At 44.4% G+C, this 14,072-nt stretch overlaps 1 protein-coding gene across 13 annotated transcripts in view; it reads right to left on the bottom strand.

Moving 5' to 3' along the window:
- The window catches only part of mybpc1 (myosin binding protein C1), a 159,772-nt gene that overhangs the window by 15,927 nt on the left and 129,773 nt on the right, over window positions 1–14,072 (bottom strand). For all 13 annotated transcript variants that reach the window (XM_043708742.2, XM_043708741.2, XM_043708740.2 and 10 more), the window contains 5 exons: window positions 11,639–11,806; window positions 9,617–9,705; window positions 7,209–7,404; window positions 4,513–4,652; window positions 3,036–3,195 (listed from right to left, as the gene is read on the bottom strand). In XM_043708742.2, the coding sequence (XP_043564677.2) occupies window positions 3,036–3,195; window positions 4,513–4,652; window positions 7,209–7,404; window positions 9,617–9,705; window positions 11,639–11,806 (753 nt within the window). The remainder of the gene's footprint in view (window positions 1–3,035; window positions 3,196–4,512; window positions 4,653–7,208; window positions 7,405–9,616; window positions 9,706–11,638; window positions 11,807–14,072) is intronic.

Genomic DNA, 14,072 nt, shown 5'->3' on the forward strand with positions numbered 1-14,072 from the left:
GGTGTTAGATATAGTTCTGAGGGCTAAAGGGATCAAAGGGTGTGGGGGAGAAATTGGGAACAGGGGATTGAGTTGAACAATCAACTGTGATCATATTGAAGGGTGGAGCAGACTCGAAGGGCCGAATGGCCTACTCCTGCTCCTATTTTCAATGTTTCTATGTAAAATTTCACGAGTGCAGATAGGGAGTTTGCAGTGGTGGGGTGTGGAGGAACATTGAGCGGGGAGGTGTCCAGAACACAGCAGGGGTCAGAATCTTAAAATTAGAACTACCTTCAGGAGTGAAATGAGTAAAGGCATTTTCACATAAAGCATTGTAGAAATGTGGAATTCCCTCCCCTTATAAAACTTGTTTTAGATTAGATTACTTACAGTGTGGAAACAGGCCCTTCGGCCCAACAAGTCCACACCGACCCGCCACCCACCCATTCCCCTACATTTACCCCTTTACCTAACACTACGGGCAATTTAGCATGGCCAATTCACCTGACCTGCACATCTTTGGACTGTGGGAGGAAACCGGAGCACCCAGAGGAAACCCACGCAGACACGGGGAGAACGTGCAAACTCCACATTGTCAGTCGCCTGAGGGCGGGAATTGAACCCGGGTCTCTGGTGCTGTGAGGCAGCAGTGCTAACCACTGTGCCACCCAAAACTATTGAATGGGGAGCAATTGGAGTCTGTTAGATTGAATTGGCAAACTTTAGGAGGGAATGTTTCCAATTCTAGAGCCAGGGGTCATAGTTTAAAAGTAAGGGGTAACACATTTAAAATAGAGATAGGGTAACATTTTCTTTCTCAGAAGGATGTGAGTCTTTGGAATTCCCTTTCACAAAAGGCAGTGGATACAGAATGTTTAAATGCTTTGAAGGCAGAGGGAGAGATTCGTAATTACCAAAGGGATGAAAGATTATTGGGGACATGTCGAATTGAGGTTAAATCGGATCAGCTATGATCTTGTTGAATGGCAGAGCAGGCTTGAAGGGCCAAATGGCTTATTTTTGTTCCTTGCTCTGTATGTAAGGGATGCAGAGCAAAGGCAGGAAAAAGGTTTCAGAAATAGGAACAGGAGAAGGCCATTCGACCGCTCGAGCCTGCTCTGCCATTCAGTAGGATCATGGCTGATCCGACATTACTCACATCCACTTTCCAGACTCTTCTCTGCAACCATTGATTCCACAACTGATCAAGATCTCAACCTTAAATCTATACAAGGACTCTACACCCACCTCCCACTCCCCCAAGCTCTCTGTGGTAAGGGGTTCCAAAGACTCTCAACCCCCTGAGAGAAGTAATTCCTCCTCATCTCCGTCTTGAATTGGCACCCCTTTATTCTGAGACCATGCCCTCTGGTCCTAGACCCTCCCATGAGGAAGAAACATCCTCTCAGCATTGACCCTGTCAAGCCCCTTAAGAATCCGATATGTCTCAGTGAGATCACTTCTCATATTTCTAAACTCCAGTCAGTAAAGTTGTGGTTCTGTTCGCCGAGCTGGAAATTTTTGTTGCAAACGTTTCGTCCCATGTCTAGGTGACATCCTCAGTGCTTGGGAGCCTCCTGTGAAGCGCTTCTGTGGTGTTTCCTCCGGCATTTATAGTGGCCTGTCCCTGCCGCTTCCGGTTGTCAGTTTCAGCTAGGACTTATAACAGCACACAAACCAACAGCCACCATCAGACAACAACTCACCAGGACGAAGGACCTGATACCAAGCATGAGCAAAACTAATGTAGTGTACAAAATCCCATGCAAGGACTGCACAAAACACTATATAGAACAAACAGGAAGACAGCTAACGATCCGCATCCATGAACATCAATTAGCCACGAAACGCCACGACCAGCTATCCTTAGTAGCCACACACGCAGACGACAAGCAACATGAATTCGACTGGGACAACACAACCATTATAGGGCAAGCGAAACAAAGAACAGCCAGGGAATTCCTAGAAGCATGGCACTCATCCACAAACTCCATCAACAAACACATAGACCTGGACCCAATATACCGGCCACTATAGCGGTCAGCTGAAACTGACAACCGGAAGTGGCAGGGACAGGCCACTATAAATGCCGGAGGAAACACCACAGAAGCGCTTCACAGGAGGCTCCCAAGCACTGAGGATGTCACCTAGACAGGGGACGAAACGTTTGCAACAAAACCTTCCAGCTCGGCGAACAGAACCACAACAACGAGCACCCGAGCTACAAATCTTCTCCCAAACTTTGAGTCAGTAAAATCCCAACCTGATTAACCTTTGCTCAGAAGACAATCCTTCCATACTGGGGATCATCCTAGTGAACGTTCCCTGAACTGCCTCCAATGAAATGATACCTTTCATAGGATACGGGGACCTAAACTGCTGGCAGTACTCCAGATGTGATATCCCCGGCACCTTGCCCAGTCACAGTAAGACTTCCCCATGCTTACTGTTGAAATAAGGGCCAACATTCCATTACCCTTCCCGATTGTCTGCTGTCCTGTGTGCTAGTTTTGTGTGTTTCCCCCAAGTCCCTTAGTATTGTAGCTTTCTGCAGGTTTTCTCCATTTAAACAATACTGTTCTTTTGTTCTCCCTTCCAAAATAAACAACTTCACATATGCCACATTATAGTCCATTTCCAACTTTTTGCCCACTTACTGAACCCATCAATATCTCTCTATAAACTGTTTGTATCCCTCTTGCCAACTGCTTTTCCATCTATGTTTGCGCCATCTGCAAATTTGGCCCCAGTACATTAACCCTCCAAGGTCGCAGGTCACCAAAAAATGAATCCTTATTCCTCACAGTTCAATGCTAATAAAGGGTGAAAAATTTATTAAGGTGAAGAATTCTATCTGATTCATCAATAATAAAGTGACTGATTATCAGAAGGACAATTGTCATTTCCTGTGCAGCAGGGGTTAGCGTAATGAGTTGCTTCTCTCACAGGACAGCTTCTCTGGATGGGAGTGCAGGCCAGGGGGATATAAGAGTGGATAAACCCCTTACAAAATGATTAGCAACAGAGTAGTGCAGCAGAACATTGAAACAGACCATCCTTCTGGATTATGGCGCTGTTCTTTGTGATTGTGGCATCATCACTCAGTCCGCACATATTCTCGGAAAAGATTCTGAAGTAATATTCATTCCCGATGATGAGTTCAGATATGACGCAGTTGTTTCTGTGGTAGTGTTCGACCACTGTGAACCAATCCTAAAGAGGGAATGGGATCATCTCAGGTTAAAGATGTCGCTGTTTTGTTTGTTCTGTCACTCACCAGTCACTATGTTAGGCACAGGCCCAACCTATTCAGCCTCTCCTCTTTTCCAGTGATTACTATTTTTGTTCCACCTTACCAGGGATTAGCCCAGTGAACCCGCTCTGGACTGCCCCCAGCGCCAGTCTGTCCTTCCTTAGAGAAGAGACCCAAAACTGTTCACAATACTCCAGCTGTGGACTATCTAGTTCCTTGCATATTTTTGGCCAAACGTCCCGACTTTTTATACTCCATTCCCTTTGAGATAAAGGTCAATATTCCATTTGCCTTCCCTAGGATCTGCTGAACTTGGATGCTAGCTTTCTGCGATTGCATTGGGTTAGGTATTTGCACCAAAGATATGTCAATGGGACAACCTTGCCACTGAGTTGGTTCTAGAATCATTGAATGATCCGGAACTGAAGAAGGCCATTCGGTCCAGTCAGCTGATTCTATGAAACCGCTGTCCGATTAGTCTCACTCCCTTGTTCTTTTCCCACAGCCCTTTGTCCTCCACATACAACTATTTATTAAATTCTGTTCTGTAAGTTATGATTGAATCTACTTCCTTTCGAAAGGAGAATAGAGGATCATGTGCTTTTACCTTGCCATCTTTATGCAAATGTAAGCTCAGATCTCTATTCCCACACCCCCTTTATATCGGGATATATATTATCCCACTGTCCTATTGACATTGCCTTTCCTTAGATTTCTAGGTGGGACTAGATTGGGTTGGGATATCTGGTCGGCATGGACGGGTTGGACTGAAGGGTCTGTTTCCATGCTGTACATCTCTATGACTCTATGACTCTATATGTCTCATCACAATTATCAGAGTTAAATTTTTTCTGCCTCTACCCACATCTTCAAATTGCTTGATACCCTTCTTAAGTCTGCAATTATTCTCCTTGTTATTGACAGATAGAGAGAGAGAGAGAGAGAGAAAGAAAGAGGGTGTGTGAGGGAGGTAATGAGGGAGAAAATACAAGGGAGAGAGGTGAAGATAGTGAGCATGAGGGAGAGAGAGAGTATGAGGGTGGTAGTGTGAGAGAATGAGAGCGTGTGTGTGAGAGAGAGAGTGAGACAGACATTATGAGAGAGCAAAAGAACTGGAGAGAGAAAAGATTGTGAGAATGAGAGTGTGGGGAAAATGTGTGTCAGAGTATGAAAGGGAAAGAGAGAGAGGGTGGGAGAGGGTCAGAATAATAAAGGAGAACATCAAGAGAGTGGAGAGAGTGAGAGAGAGAGCAAGATACTTATTATTTTATACTCACCATGGTCTTCTTATCAGCTTTTTGAATGGTATAACCTGTAATATTGGCATTCCCATCATCCTTTGGTGGTGTCCACTCTAACGCCACATTAGTGTCCCAAACATCGACTATCTTCACTATCATTGGTGGACCGGGTTTCTCTGCGGAAAGAGTCACCAAATTAACCTTATTTCTCGTTTCTCAGCAATTCCTCATTGATCATTTGCCACAATTTCCCCCTTTGTATCCTTAACAATCACTACAGCAACCAAAATACAATTCACTGTTGGCATCAGATGTCCCAGAGGATCTTGAGATTTATTCCAGTTTGTTGCACTGGCTCTTTAAGACATAGCCTACTCCCACCATTGCCTCTCACCATCTAAGCTGAGTTCTCACTATATTTTTATTGTTTATTCACAGTAATTAGGCACCAAGAGCATTTATTACCCTTGAGGAGGTGATGGGGAGCGATCTACTCAAATACAACTGAATGTCCTTCCAGGCCTTTTCAGAGACAGGTAATAGTCAGCCAATTGCTGTGCGCTTGGAGTCATGTGAAGGTCAGACCAGGTAAGGGCATCCATTTATGAGGAGGCAGTGGCCCAGAGCATTATCACTGGACAGCTCATCGAGAGAGCCAGCTAACATTCTGGGGACCTGGGTTTGAATCCTGCCACAGCAGATGGTGAAATTTGAGTTCAATAAAAATCTGGAATTAAGAATCTAACAATGAGCATGAATTAATTGTCAAGGAAATCCCATCTAGGGGATTTAGGGAAGGAAACTGTCATCCTTACCTGGTCTGGCCTACACATGACTCCAGACTCTTAACTGCCCTCTGGGCAAAAAGGGATGGGCAATAAATACTGGTCCAACCAGTAATGTCCTCACAGTGTGAATGAATACATAAAATAAAGTTCCTTCCTGAAAGAACACAGTGATCCTGATGGGGGGGGTGGGGGTGGGGGGGTGGAGTTTTATAAAAATCCGGAAAGTTCATAGTCATTATTACTGATACAAGGTCATTCATTCCAGATTTATTTAACCACATTTAAATTCCCTAGTTGCTGTGATGGGGTTTGAACTCAATCCTCTGGACCACAGTCTACCCTCTCAGTCACGAACCCAGCAACACATGCACTCTGCTCCCAGTTTAGATCATGAATTGGGTGACCAATCAAACTGAGTCCACTTTCTTCCAAAATGGACAATCACATTTTGAGAATGCTTCTCCTTCTGACAGGAGATTAGAGACTCATGGAATTTTCTGCAGTCAGTCCATGCTAGTCATGCAGCCAATCAGGGATAGCAAGGATTCACGATTCTGCCTATATCCCCAAACCCTCCCTCTGACCCACTCCCCATGACATCTATTTCTAAACACAAACCCAGAGGGTTTGGATCCTTGCTGTCGTTCTCTTAACTCTGAGAAACAGGAGGTACCTTCCTGAAGATTCACTCTGCTAAAAAAATGCTAATGTCTTCAGTTTCAAAGGAGGAAAATAAACCTTTACAAATTTGTCCACCAAGTTCATGTCAACAGTGTGGCCTCAGCAATAAAATGTCTTAGAGACATTGTTCATTCGGAAGAATTCACATCCCGATTACCAAGCCTGTCAGAGGTGAAAGTGGATTCTATACGAATGGGGGGAGTGATGGAAACTGGGGAGCAAGTTCTCTTCAGTTGGGGGGCGTGATTTGTGGGCTCTCACAACCCATGCCACTCCAGAACTTACATTCCAAACTCAGATTGCCAATTGACAGGAATCTTTGGAGAAGGATGTGAGCCTTGGACCTTGTGACTTGGAGGTGAGGAGGTGGGGAGGGAGGGTTAGGTTGCAACTTGAGCAGGAGTAGTCCATTCGGCCATTAGAGCCTGCTCCATCATTCAATATGGTCACGACGAATCCTCTATCTCAATGTCACGTTCCTAATTTTGACCCATACCCTTCAATGCCTTTAAAATCCAAAGATTTTAATTTAAAAATGTATCTATCTCTTTCTTAAATATATTCAGTAACTTGGTCTCTGCAGTCCTCTGTGGTTGAGATTTCCACAGATTACTCCGAGATGTATTGAAGTCCGGGGTGAAGGAGGTTCACGTAAACTAGGTCATGGGTTTCAGGACAGTGAAGTTGAAACTTTATTGCTGGAACAGCACAGCAGGTCAGGCAGCATCCAGGGAACAGGAGATTCGACGTTTCGGGCACAGGCCCTTCTTCAGGAACCTGAAGAAGGGCCTGTGCCCGAAACGTCGAATCTCCTGTTCCCTGGATGCTGCCTGACCTGCTGTGCTGTTCCAGCAATAAAGTTTCAACTTTGATCTCCAGCATCTGCAGACCTCACTTTCTCCTCAGGACAGTGAAGGACAACATTAAGGTTGAAACTTTATTGCTGGAACAGCACAGCAGGTCAGGCAGCATCCAGGGAACAGGAGATTCGACGTTTCGGGCACAGGCCCTTCTTCAGGAAGAAGGGCCTGTGCCCGAAACGTCGAATCTCCTGTTCCCTGGATGCTGCCTGACCTGCTGTGCTGTTCCAGCAATAAAGTTTCAACTTTGATCTCCAGCATCTGCAGACCTCACTTTCTCCTCAAGGACAACATTAAGACAGCTCAACACCAAACTAGGTCTCTCTCACCCAAAGCTTTTCCACTGATCAGCTAAGTCCCAGGAGTATGTAACTGTGAAGTGTTGTAGTTTTAATTCACATACCAACAACCTGAATGATTATTGTGGCCTTGTCCACAATCTTTTCCACTTGGACTGTTAGCTCATAGTGGCCTGAGTTTATCCGCTCCGCTTTACGGATGAACAGCACGGTGTCTGATTCCGTGTTACGAACGTTGATTGTACTTAAATCCAAAGGAGCACCATCCTTTGTCCAGATGACCTTTGGCCTGGGTTTACCCTGGTGACAGAGGTTAATTGTATAAATCAGTGCCTGAACCTGCTTCAATTCAACAACTGTTTTGTAGCAGTGGATGGAAGTTGTGACTGTTGGAAGGCATTCCACAAAAAGAAACATCTTGTATTTGTATAATACCTTTCTCAACCTTAGGCCGTCCCAATGTTCTTCACAGCCAATGAAGTATTATTCAAGTGTTACAATGCAGTAAACATGCTCTCCAACTTTCTCAAAGCAAGTTCCCAAAAGCAGCAATAACGAGATCATCAGTTTCTATTGAGCTTGTCAGAAGTCACACTACACCAGGTTACAGTCCAACAGGTTTATTTGAAATCACAAGCTTTCAGAGTGAAAGCTTGTGATTTCAAATAAACCTGTTGGACTATAACCTGGTGTTAGTGAGTTTTGAGAACGAGACACGCATAAGAATTCCTAGAAACATGGCATTCCAACCAAACTCTATCAACAAACACATTGACTTGGATCCCATTTACCACCCCCCTGAGAAAAAGAACAGGAAATTACATCAGCATAGGAAATGACATCACCACAGTAAATGACATCACCAACCCAAAGGAACCCAAACATATAAAGAGAAAACAGGAGTCATCAGCAGTGCTTCATCCAGAGGTTCACTGAAGACGTTACCTAGTATGGTGACGAAACGTCTGAAAATGAACCTTCCAGCTCAGCGAGCAAACCAACATCTATAGCCTGGTGTCTTGTGACTTCTGACTTTGTCTACCCCAGTCCAACATTGGTACCTCCACATCGTGACTACTATTGATCTTGGTTGAATGAAAGATTTTGGTCCAAATACAATGATCCCTCAGCTTTCATGTTGCTGTATTATGTTAATGGTAAACATGGTCTACTAAACGTCATCTAATTTTCATACCTAAGACATTCATGAACTAAAGTAACATTTCACAAAGGACAAATATTGACCTAAAATGGCTGCTATGATCATCGGACCAGGTGGAGCCAAAATTATGAAATATCAGCTCTGATCTAGAAGTCACAAATTTGGATTAAATTTACCTGCAGATCATCCAGCTTAGAAAGAAACAATGATGCCAGACACCAGAATCTACAAATGAACTGTACATCTTTCGGGCAGCAAGGCAAAGAAATAAATGAAAATGAACTTCTTTTGGCAATGACACAGCACGCATCTCTCTCCCTGCCTGTCTGAAACTCAGGAACCAGAGCCCAGTACCTTAAAACAACGATTCACAGAAACTTAAAGGATATCTGTAAACTGCACCAGTGCTGAGGAAACAAGACAACAGCTGACCAACTGCTCTCAGGTTTCATTCTCACATAAAAAAATAAGAACTAGGAGCAGGAGTCTGGCCCTTCGAGCCACTCTGCCGTTCAATAAGATCATGGCTGATCTTTTCATGGCCACACAATTCAAGAATCCTAGAAACTTCAAACTGCAATTACTTTGACCTTTCTGTCTGTACCAGATATATCCCTTCCACTTCTTATTAAAAGTATTACTTGTGCATGTGTGTGTGAGAGAGTGTCTGTGTATGAGAGAGTGTATGTGTGTGTTTGTGTGTGGTGTGGGTATGTGTGTGTGAGTGTGTCTGTGTGAGTGTGAGTGTGGGTGTGTGAGAGAGTATCTGTGTTTGTGTATGTGACTGTGTGTGTCTGTGTGTGTGAGAGAGAGAGCGTCTGCGTGTGCGTATGCGTGTGGATGTGTGTGCGTCTGTGTGTGTGGATGTGTGGGTGAATGAGTTTGTTTGTGCGTGTGGGTTTCTTCCCTGTGTGCGGGTGTGTGCATGGGTTTGTGTGTGAGTGTGTGTGTGTTTGTTTGATGTCACCCTCTTCTCAGGTTTTTTTGGGAATAAAATTCATCTTTCATTCAAGAAAACCTGGTAATATGCCTTTTATGTTTTGGCCATGCTAATTACATTTTAATTGAAATTTGATAGTAAGGTTCAAAAAAGGTATTTGTTGTGATTAACCTAAAGGGGAAGGGGTTGAAAAAGGAGTGGAGCCAATTCCCCGTCCTCATGTGTTCACAACAAATGTAGGAAGGGATTGTTGTACTGCATGGTGCTTTAATATTACAGCGTGATCATTCATGTGCACATTTTAAAAAGAACATTTCTTGTTGTGTAATAAACGCTCCCCAGCCAAGAACACCACATCCTAGCAACGAGCAACTTTTGAAAAATCCTTGTCCCTGGAAGGCAGCCCGTACCTGGAAGGGGATCAGGAGATTCAGGGGCTCACCGACTCGGCGGATGTATGTCTGCTTCAGCTGCCGAGGAAGGCGAATCTTCGGAGGTTCTGAAAGAGATGACCAACAGAGAACAGAATGATGAATAAGTTATAGCATCATCTGTATGTGAGGGGACCTTTTAGAGTCATAGAGATGTACAATATGGAAACAGACCTTTAGGTCCAACCTATCCACGCTGACCAGATATCCCAACCCAATCTAGTCCCACTTGCCAGCAACCGGCCCATATCCCTCCAAACCCTTCCTATTCATATATCCATCCAAATGCCTCTTAAATGTTGCAATTGTACCAGCCTCCACCATATCCTCTGGCAGCTCATTCCACCCTCTGCGTGAAAAAGTTGCCCCTTAGGTCTCTTTTATATCTTTCTTCTCTCACCCTAAACCTATGCCCTCTGGTTCTGGACTCCCCAATCCCAGGGAAAAGACTTTGTCTATTTATCCTATCCATGCCCCTCATAATTTTGTAAAACCTCTATAAGGTCACACCTCAGCCTCCGACGCTCCAGGGAAAACAGTCCCAGCCTGTTCAGCTTCTCCCTGTAGCTCAAATCCTCCAACCCTGGCAACATCCTTGTAAATCTTTTCTGAACCCTTTCAAGTTTTACAACATCTTTCCGATAGGAAGGAGACCAGAATTGCATGCAATATTCCAACAGTGGCCTAACCAATGTCCTGTACAGCCGCAACATGACCTCCCAACTCCTGTACTCAATACTCTGACCAATAAAGGAAAGCATACCAAATGCCTTCTTCACTATCCTATCTACCTGAGACTCCACTTTCTTGGAGCTGTGAACCTGCACTCCAAGGTCTCTTTGTTCAGCAACACTCCCGAGGACCTTACCATTAAGTGTATAAGTCCTGCTAAGATTTGCTTTCCCAAAATGCAGCACCTCGCATTTATCTGAATTAAATCCATCTGCCACTTCTTAGCCCATTGGCCCATCTGGTCCAGATCCTGTTGTAATCTGAGGTAGCCCTCTTCACTGTCCACACTCTCCTTCCCTCTCATGTACAAACACTCTCTCCTTTTTACTAGCACTGGTGCACACATGTGCACTCTCACATTTGTGCACACTTGCACTCAGGTGCACTTTCACATTTGTGTGCCCTTTCTTTCACTCACACACACACAGATAGACACAAACACAGAGACACATAAACACATACAAATGGAGGCAAATGTGGGAAACATGTGAAATGTATACATTTGGCAGAATGAGGAGGATCTGATAGAAATATGTAAAATTCTAACAAGATTAGACAGACTGAACGGGGGAAGGATGTCCACAATGACCTGGGAGTCCAGAAGCAGGGAGTCACTGACCAAGGATACAGTGTAGGTCGTTTAGACAAGGGGGCATGTTCTTTAAGATGAAAGGAGAGATATTTAAAAACACCATGAAATGCAAATGTTTTACACAGACGGTGGTTCACGTGTGGAGTGAACTTCCTGAGAAAGTGGTGAATGCACGTACAGTTACAACATTTATAGACATTTGCATACGTACATTAAAAGGAAAGGTTTAGAGGGATATGGGCCAGGAGCAGGCAGGTGGGACAAGTTTAGTTTGGGATTATGTTCAGCATGGACTGGTTGGACTGAAGGATCTGTTTCTATGCTGTATGACTCTATTTCGGACTGAGATGCCACACACAGAGGAACACGGGTGCACATGTATACACACACAGAAAATTATAGAAGCCTACATGGTGACATCCACAGTTTAATGTAGCCTCAGATATGAGGAGCCTCTCCTGTGTATACTGAGAGCCTAAATACTCATCTCCTCAGCAGCCAGCAGCAACACCACAATAAAGTGGGACTGCATCTCCGAGCGTCTCCAGCCAGAGGGCTGAACATTTCATCATACAATCTCCTTGTTACTGCGGGCCACAGAGAGGGGCACAGTTACCCTCGGCTTGCCTCCAGTCTTGCTAGAGGCCAACACTTCTCAGACAGAAAGGGCTACTCACCAACCACCTCCTTGACCAGGATGGCTGTGGTCAGACAGATCGGAGGGCTTTCACCAGCCACGTTCACCGCCTTTACCCTCACAAAGATCTTCTCTCCGGTCGGCAGGCCATTAATGGTGTACTTGGTTTTATCGGTCAGCTCAGGGTTTGCCACGATCCATTCATTAGCTGGATTAAAACAAAAACGAGAAAGAGAAATAACTCTGTTTCATGTGTTGCTGAACAAAGAGACCTTGGAGTGCAGGTTCATAGCTCCCTGAAAGTGGAGTCACAGGTAGATAGGATAGTGAAGAAGGCATTTGGTATGCTTTCCTTTATTGGTCAGTGTTTTGAGTGTAGGAGTTGGGAGGTCATGTTGTGGCTGTACAGGACATTGGTTAGGCCACTTTTGGAATATTGTTTGCAATTCTGGTCTCCTTCCTATCGGAAGGATGTCGTGAAACTTAAAAGGGTTCAGAAATGATTAACAAGGATGTTGCCAGGCTTGGAGGATTTGAACTATAGGGAGAGGCTGAACAGGCTGGGGCCATTTTCCCTGGAGCGTCGAAGGCCGAGGGATGACTTTATAGGGTTTTACAAAATTATGAGGGGCATGGTTAGGGTAAATAGACAAGGTATTTTCCTTGTAGTGGGGGAGTCCAGAATTAGAGGGCATTGGTTTAGAGTGAGAGGAGAAAGATATAAAAGAGACCTAAGGGGCAACGTTTTCACTCAGAGGGTGGTACATGTATGGAATGAGCTGCCAGAGGATGTGGTGGAGGCTGGTACAATTACAACGTTTAAAAGGCATTTGGATAGGTATATGAATAGGAAGGATTTAGAGGGATATGGGACTAGATTAATTTAGGATATCTGGTCGGCTGGCTGAGTTAGACTGAAGGGCCTGATTCCCTGCTGTACATCTCTGTACAGGCAGAATCAAAACTGTGATCAAATAAAATGTACAGTAGCTCTCAGGAAGGATCTGCATGGCACTCCTTTAAAGGGAGTGCCGTGCAGATTCACCAGAATGATTACAGGGCTCAAAAGGTTAAACAGTACACCTTGCACAGACTGAGCTTATAGTCACTTAGAATAATAGAGTCATAGAGATGTACAGCATGGAAATAAACCCTTCAGCCCAACTTGTCCATGCCGACCAGATATCCTAACCTAACCTAGTTCCATTTGCCAGCACTTGGCCCATATCCCTCTATCTCTGAGGGAATCTTGTGTGTTTCAATAAGGTGTCCTCCCATTCTCCTAAATTCCAATGAGTATTTGTCAGCTTTGACAAAGAGTCAGTTAGACTCGAAACGTCAGCTCTTTTCTCTCCTTACAGATGCTGCCAGACCTGCTGAGATTTTCCAGCATTTTCTCTTTTGGCCAATGAGTATTTCGATGGGTATTGTTGCCCATAGTCAAAGTCCTAAAATTCCATTTAACCTAAATGTATGATGTCTTAAAGGAATTCAAGTCAGGCTACAAAGAAAAAGTTACTCAAAACCCTCAGATGATATGATCCAGTAAGGCAGTAATGGATTACTGATTGGTGGAGTTTTGGAGAATTAGGGGAAATTGGACAATAGTTCCCAAGGCACTGGAAGGTTCCTTGCCTCATGTCTGACTCACACGCAGACACATTGATACAAAACGAGATCACTGTTATTGGCCATATCATTATTGAATCATGTGACTATCAGAGTGCTAGAATATCAAGGAGGCGGACTTTATCCTGTTTTTGCCCAGATGTTTTTACATACGTTAGCTATTGCTGAAGTTCCCTGTGGGTTGAGGGAAAAATGGGATGGGTTTACTAGGATGTTAGGTAAAAACAATGACTGCAGATGCTGGAAACCAGATTCTGGATTAGTGGTGCTTGAAGAGCACAGCAGTTCAGACAGCATCCAAGGAGCAGCAAAATCGACGTTTCGGGCAAAAGCCCTTCATCAGGAATCAGGGCTTTTGCCCGAAACGTCGATTTTGCTGCTCTTTGAATGCTGCCTGAACTGTTGTGCTCTTCCAGCACCACTAATCCAGAATTTACTAGGATGTTGCCTGGTATGGAGGGAAGGTCTTACAAGGAAAGGCTGAGGGCACTGAGACTGTTTTCGTTGGAGAGAAGAAGGTTGAGACGTGACTTAATTGAGATGTATAAGATAATCAGAGGGTTAGATAGGGTGGACAGTGAGAGCCTTTTTCCTTGGATGGTGAAGGCTATCATGAGGGGACATAGCTTTAAATTGAGGGGTGATAGATTTAGGGCAGATATCAGGGGTAGTTTCTTCACTCAGAGAGTAGTAGTGGGCGTGGAACGGCCTGCCTGCAACAGTAGTAGACTCGCCGACGTTAAGGACATTTAAATGGTCATTGGACATGCATATGGATAATAATGGAACGTGTAGGTTAGATGGGCATCAGATTATTTTCACAGGTCGGCACATCATTAATGTTC

The sequence above is a fragment of the Chiloscyllium plagiosum genome, unplaced genomic scaffold, assembly GCF_037043375.1.
Source record: "Chiloscyllium plagiosum isolate Xiang-an unplaced genomic scaffold, Cpla_swu_hap1 HiC_scaffold_19, whole genome shotgun sequence".
Classification (NCBI taxonomy): domain Eukaryota; kingdom Metazoa; phylum Chordata; class Chondrichthyes; order Orectolobiformes; family Hemiscylliidae; genus Chiloscyllium; species Chiloscyllium plagiosum.